A 7,460-nucleotide genomic window follows, 5' to 3' on the forward strand; every position below is an offset into this window, starting at 1 on the left:
GAAAGTGAGTCCAGCTAGATAGGCCAGCCTACCAACCCAACTCTTCATTCTGGAAAGGAGACACCGAGACAGGGAATGATGGAGAGCAGCAAATTCATAAGTGGGACAAAGATGGTGAATATTTAATAACTGTCTCTTCCAGTGCAAAAATTAGAGGCAGGAAATGAAACCAGCAGATGTTAACTTCAGAGCAGACAAGAATGGTATTTTGTTCACTCTGTGAATAGCTAAGCTGTGGAACTCATTGCCACAGGATGCTGTAGATGCCAAAGGTTTACACGGATTCAGGAAGCAATGGGGCAAATTAATGTGAGAAAAAATTGCAGAGGGCTTATCAGATGTAGAAACACCAGCCAGACTCAGGACGTCCTCCAACCTCTTGGTAGGCTAGAAGAATATTGCTAGAGGCTTATTCTTGTATCTTCCTTAACCATCTGCTATTGGCTACTGCGAGAGACTGACTAGTATAATAGATAAAAAGCCTGGCTAGAGTCAGGACGTGGGCAGCTCTGCTGGTAAAAATCCAACCATAGCTATAGGCTTTTTAGGTAGTGGGGTATCGCCCCTATTTTATTTGGGGAACTGCATTCATGTCGCTCTGTGCTAGTGCAAGATGCTTGACAGAAAGGTCAGCACTGCCCTAGTTCAGTCCCCAAAGTGCGAAACAGACGTGTGCTCTGCAGGACTGCATGGGTGGAAGAGTTTATAGCCAGCCACCTCCCCAGCTGCTCGTCACCTCCTCCCAGGTACAGCTGTCCTCTCCTCTGCCAGTGGTGCTGCTTCAGTGAGTCCTCTTTGTGCTGCTGGAAGTCAAAATCCTGGGATATAGCTGGTTGGAGGAATCACATGAGCTTTCCCACTGCCAGCGCTGCAGGGCTGCTAGCTCCCAGTAGGCAGCGGTGCTAACCTGACCCAGAGACAGCTCTGCCTGGAGAAGGACCCTCCACCAAGGAGGACAGCCCAGGAAACCATATTAGAGAGTGAATATGCCATTATATGGTGGAACTGGCTGCATCTGCACTGTGGCTTTGAAAAGCAGTGCCGTGTTAGAAGCTTCACGTGCGCTGATCCTGCATGGGCAGGTGTCATCTGTGCAACCACCATTTTCCTGCAGAAGCTGCTTTGATGTCAGGAGTGACAGCAATAACCACTTGGCATGGTTGTGCCATTCCACTAGTACCTCCCTGTCCACACAGGAGCACTTGGCTGCCATAAATACCAGTGAATGATCCCACACAGCCATGGCCTTCATGAGGGCCTGGGAAGATTGCCTCGGTGGCAGGCAGCACATGACTGTGGAATTCATGGCTCTCCTAAAAGATGCTTTCTCTACACTGTTGGAGTGGGAGACATTTATTTATGAATGGTAGTTTGTTTTTTTCTCCAAGTTCTGATTTTGAGAACACTTTAATGACAAGCACTTTGGGGTATGCAGTGCTTTACTGAGGTGGAGCCAGGGCAGGGTGCTTTCTGAGAAGACCACAGCAAGGGGAGGGAGCAGGCCATGGCACCAAGTGAACGATGGATTTGCTGACAGCAGACTGAATTCAGGTTCTTACTGAGGGCTCTGCTCCATGATCTGAAAACAATTAAATTACTGAAATACTGAAAACAGGAGGGAGTTGAGTGTCTTTAAAATGTGCTCAAAACCATCCTGTTGCTACTCCTCTCAGGCCTGCAGAGAATCTTTGTGAGTGATGCTGTTCTTATAGAGGTGGGGACTTTGCATCTCCCTGTATCGCTGGAAATAGATTCCTGGCTTGATCCCTGGGTCTCCCAGAGATGTGAGCTGCATGGAGGGGAGATGGAGGAGGATGAGTGGGAGTGAAACACCTCCCGAACCGGTTAAAGCCCCTAAGAGGCTTTCTGGGGACCGAGAAGCACTCTGGCTGCTCCCTTCCGTCAGGCCCAACGCAGAAGTGCGCGTTGGCAGCAGGGTGCCAGGCGCGGGGTGCTGCGGTGCTGCACGGCAGCTCCCCAGCTCTGCGCGGCTCCCCAGCTGCCTCAGCAGCAGCTTTGTACCCTCTGTGCTTTGGCAGAGCAGCACAAGAGGCTGCCTGTGGACAAGGATTTTGGTGCTCCCCCCAACATGGGGGCTCTGTGATCGATGTAAAGTGTCCGCCCTCCCCATTCCCCTGCATCTCCTCCAGTATCTGCAATTTCTTCTTCTGAAAACCCACACTTCATTAACTCTGTGACTGAACGAATGGGCTCGAGAATAGTGCGGCGTGAATCCTGGCAGAGCAGAAATGCCCAGGTCCAGAGGTGAGCCATTTTGGCTGTTGTCAGGTCCCTTCCTCCTCCTCTCCCCCGCCTTTTCCCTGCCCTGCCCCTCTGCACACGCGCTGGCACCAGCTGCAGACGCAGTGGGATGCTTTGCATTCCTGGCAGAGAAAAATACAGCAGCAGGTGAAAGGAAGCAAATACAGATCTGGCACTGCCCCTTGCCAAGCTGCTCCGTAAGAGCTCCTGTAAAAACAGACCTGCCTGTCTGATTTCTGAACCACTGCAAACTGCGATTTTCAGGGCATCAGTTGAGAGTTAACCCATGTTCTGAGAAGTTTCGAGGTTTTCCATTTCAAAGGGAGAGGCTGGGGGCTGAAGGCGCATAACACCGGGCAGAATCAAGCCTGGGCCATGTTCAGAAAAGCACATGCAGCAAAATGCTCTTGTGTATTTACTGGTCCTTACACATTTGCACAAGGACAGATACAGCCCTGCCCACAGGCTGCCCTAACTTCCTTCACATGCAGGTGCCTGGTAAAATGGGTTTTCTCCTGGCATTGCAAGGTCTCTGAGCATTCCCTCTCGGCACTGCCACACTCCACGTTTCAGACTGTGACAGCGATGTCTTCTTCTGTACCTTTTTCCAGGTCGTCCCTGTGTTGACTGCCATGCGTTTGAGTTCATGCAGAGGGCGTTGCAGGATTTAAAGAAGACAGCCTATAATCTAGACACGCGGGTATGTGTTTCTATAGAAATGCTTTTACTTAGCCTTTATCTCCAAGTGGCCAGGTCTGCCTGTCTGTGTACAGCAGACATGACATCTCTGATGACTCACTTCCATTCCAGCAAATAGGATTGTACCAAGTACAGATTATTTTTCACAAGCTGGAGAGGTTCATTAAAGATCATCTAGTCAGACTCCTTGCATAACAGGCTAAGGGATTACCCCTGACAGTCCCTGCATCAAACAGAGAAGGAAAGAAGATGTATGAAGGAGAGAAGAACAAGATGATTTACTCTTTATCTCACAGTGTTGCTTCTGGGCTGTGGACTGACTGTTCATTGGGCGGGAGCAGAAAGTGAATGAGAGAGCAAGAAGGTGGCAGGCAGGGCTGGCAGAGAGGAAAGGGAAGCACATATATTCCTTGCTCATGGATCAATACTCCATAAAAAAGGGGGAAGCATATTTGCTCAGGTAGTTATCACAGAAGATATCAAAGCACAGGGCATACTGCAACTTCACATGCCGGTCTTGTGCTGCAGAGGTGCCAGTGAACAAAAAATGGGGGTGTGTTAAATGCTCTGATTTTAGTGATGCATACATATGTGTGTTCATAAATAGGCACAAACACTGACTGGGGTAGGACTTACCACATAGTGGATCCTATGCTGTCTGAAGTTTGCAAGAGGCAGGAGGTCTCTCACTAATAACGCCCCTACTATGCATGTCTTGTCCTTCCTCTCCTTCCCTAACAGCTCCATCAACACTGGCAACGTGACAGTAGAGCAACTTGGGTAAGTGAAAAACCTGTTTGCAGCCCCATCTCCCAGTTCCTTTAGGTGCTCACTCAGTGGCTTTGACCAGGTCATCTCTGTTGGTAGGTGAGAAGGGCTCCTTCTTTCTCTAAACTCACACTCCACTCAAATTGTCATTCATAACAGAGACAACCAAAGAGTTGTAAATCAATTATGTGCATCAAACTATAACACAGGACAATTATGTTGCTTTGCCTTTGGTTTCTTGTGACCTTGGGCAATCATGTAGGGCTCCACACAATAAGGTTGGAATGACTTTAGCTTTCTTGAGCTATCAATAGCAAACTGATTAGGGCAGAGCTCTGGGTGCAGTACGGGTTACATTGCAAAAGTTTCCCATGCACTAGCATAACACTAAATAGCTGTTAAGCGGGAGGCTGTGAACAGAGAGGCTTTACCTCCAGCAGCTGTGCTGGGCTGTTCTGGTGCATAGCGGGTTTTCACCTGTTTGGATTGGGTTCAGCTGAAATGTTTTGTACCTACACCTGACATGGCAGGACCATGTGCAAGCACAGGTGTGTTGGTTCTTACACTGTCACCAGGCTTTACATGGGAAGTCAAAGGAGGTACTAAATTTCTGTCTAAATTGCACTGGGGAGATTTTTTTGAATGCAATAGAGGCAGCACAATTCCTTAATCCCACTTACAGAGATATTCAGAAATATTTATGTTGGCTATTCTATTTGGAGGGTGGTATGAGAATACAACCCATCAGAGAGCAATGCTGCCTTGTAAGAGGTGAGGCAGAGTATGAAGGGAGAAGCTGGTCCCAGAGTGCTGGAAGGTGAGTGTTTCTGTGAGGACCTGGACAGGCCTGAGATGCCAAGGCACTGATTCAGACAGCTCTCAGTATTACAGAACGAGGGGCACAGGAACAGTGCATCACCAAAACAAGCACAACCAGTTATCTGGGACATCACCCACCCTTTGACAAGTGTGAGAGTTTAATACTACTAGTAAAGAAAGGTTATATTGCTGTCCATCTTTCCCTGCCTGATTGAGACTCCAAAGGCCTTTCTGGAAGAGATGCCTTAGTTAAATACGTATTATTGAATGATGCAGAGATACTAAAGTGAAATGCAGTGGCCAGGGACCTACAAACGGCACAGTGTGGCCTTCTATTCTCTGAAAGGTACAGCCGCCATATCCTTACTTAATCCCTGGTGCTTGGCTCATGTTGACCAACTATAATTTCTCAAGTTTCATACACAAGTAACTTCATTCAGTGACTCCTGAGCTTGAAAGTTGTTATTACAAGGGCAGGCCCCAAGTAGGACTGTTCCTACCAGGGACTTCCTAAGCCAACAGGGCAGCAATTCATTTTTGTAATTGATGCTTCTCTTTCATAGTATTTCAGTTTACAACTGAGTGGTCCCAGAGCTGCTCTTCCCGCCTGTAAATAGTCATGAGTTACGCTGAGGCAGGGTTTGTGGCAACAGTGGCAGCTTGTTGGCATTACGGTGAAATCCAATAAGCCTGTTTGATGTTAAGATGATTCTATGATTTCTGCTGGGCTCCCAACAATGAGAGCATTCACTCATCCAGGATTGCATTGCACAAACAAGGAGCAGTGTTTAATAACGCCTGCCATTACACTAAGCCGATAAGTGAAAGCAGACAAGGAAAGTGAACAAGTCCTCTTTAATGCAAAGGTGAATGTCAAAAGTTTGAGCTGAAAAGGATAGAGAGCTGTGGAGGGGAGGGAAAAGCAGTTCCGAAAACAGCCTCTCCCTGCAAAAGCTTGCAGTCTGAGAACAAGAAATGAGTAGCAGAGAGTGGGAACGGCTGGAGGACAGAGGTACTGCTGGCAAAGCAAGGCAGAGCTTGGTGGAGCAGGTCCCCAGGTAGAAGGGCCCAGCTACTCCTTTGGAAACTATGTGTCTTTGTTAATTAGCCCTTTGCTGTTTCTAATTTGTAAGGAGGTACCATGTCAGAGGAACACCAGCAGGCTGAAGACCTTGTTGTTTCACAGAGCTTTTAGTTAATTTGTTAACAAGTGTTTTTTAACCTTTAATGTTTTTTTCCAGTGCAGAGGAGAAACCCATTCATGGTGAATGTAAGTCTGGTAACTTTTTCCCCCCTCAAGAAACTCTTCAAAGTCAGTCTACAGACTACTTATGGGACCACAGACCACAGGGTGAAAACCACAAGATATGCTCAGGAAGAAGTTTCTCTTCAGTCACAATTGCACTTGCTAACGCAAGTCACTTGCACCAACAATTTTCTTTTGAGTCTTGCAAAAGACTCATCTTTTGAAATGATGGTACCATTTAAGAAATTTGTTTCTCAAAGAGTGAGACCAGGACCCACAAAATATTTGTTATTTGATTACAATTAAATAAATAATACTTAAATATCTTTAAGGACCTGAAGTTAATTTTTTTCCTGGATACAGAGGAAAAAAAGCTTGGAAATGCTTTTCCACTAAGACACCCCAGAAACAAGAGCAAGTAATTTAAAATTACGTATACGGAGAATGGTTTTTCAGCTTTTGATGGAGTTCTGGGGGCATGGTTCCAAATGGAGCTGATAATAAGGCAACTATCTGTAAATTAACTCAGGTTAAAATAGGAGCCACAAACTCAAGTCTAGATCTGCCCTGAAAGATTATGAGTTTCAGACAACAAGGCTACACTGACAGCTGGATTGAACTCAGCGTTATTCTAGAGAAACGGCAGTGTAACTGAGAGCACAACTGGCTCCTCAGCACATGCTATCTGGTGCAATTAAACTACACAGTACTGAAGACATTGTCAACAGGAAGCCATCAATCACTGCGAAGGAATTAAGAGCAGTGCAGTTGAAAGTGGAATTTTTCTCAGCATTTATAAAGGACGCTTTAATAATTTTGACAGCCTACTCCCTAGAAGTTAACTGTGAAAATGAAAACATTTAAACTATAAAAATACTCTCCATGCCATCTCGGTTCTGAATATACTTATTTCATCACTTTTTCTGGATGAAAACCAGCACTAATAACTATGATTTTTCACTCAGCAAAGCACCTTGACTACAGCTGTGCAGAGGAATTAAGTCTAATCAATTATATACTCTTCTAAAGTGATATATTCAGTTCTTTAATTTCATGCTTTTTTTTTTTTCAGACAGAAACCCTCCTCCTGAGAGTGGAAAAGAGAGGCCTGTGTGATTGCTTTCGTGCAATACACTGAAATGAGCACTGGGATTTGGCCAATGGACATTTATTCATTTTTAAAAAGCTGTTCAGTAAATTACAGGAAGATAAAGAGTGCACGTTGTGCCACAACACAAGGAAAACAATTTTTATCCAAACAGGTAAAGCTCAGTTAGACCATTTTTGCTTTGATGCGTTTTATCATTACTGTATGCGATATTGCATCTGCTGAAATGTCAACAGAAGAAACAGTGCCAAAGTCTTGCTCATGTGTTTTATGTAAGGACAGCATCTCACTTTTCTGGTATTTCAAGCCAAAAATTGTCCTTGGACTCTCAGGCCAATCCCTCAGCCCATGTGAATTACCATAGACCTGTGAAATTACCAAGACCTGTTGAATTCTTTAATGTATTTATGGTAGAATGTGTCCCTAACATGCAAAGGAAGCTACTTTGCAATGATGCATAGCTAAACATTTACAAACAAGCAGTCATGGCTTTATATAGAAATTAATAGTTGTCACTGACTGCTTGGCAGTCCAAGGAAGGTATTTGTTCCCAATTGT

At 45.5% G+C, this 7,460-nt stretch overlaps 1 protein-coding gene across 1 annotated transcript in view; it reads left to right on the plus strand.

Annotated features, from left to right (window-relative positions):
* LOC104627358 (neuropeptide-like protein C4orf48 homolog) overlaps window positions 1-7,212 on the plus strand; it is an 11,139-nt gene extending 3,927 nt beyond the window's left edge. The window contains exons 2-3 of the mRNA XM_010295547.1: window positions 2,874-2,962; window positions 6,867-7,212. Coding sequence (XP_010293849.1) covers window positions 2,874-2,962; window positions 6,867-6,932 — 155 coding nt within the window. The 3' untranslated portion in view covers window positions 6,933-7,212. The remainder of the gene's footprint in view (window positions 1-2,873; window positions 2,963-6,866) is intronic.
* Window positions 7,213-7,460: the final 248 nt, after the last annotated feature.

The sequence above is a fragment of the Phaethon lepturus genome, unplaced genomic scaffold, assembly GCF_000687285.1.
Source record: "Phaethon lepturus isolate BGI_N335 unplaced genomic scaffold, ASM68728v1 scaffold55379, whole genome shotgun sequence".
NCBI classification, from domain to species: domain Eukaryota; kingdom Metazoa; phylum Chordata; class Aves; order Phaethontiformes; family Phaethontidae; genus Phaethon; species Phaethon lepturus.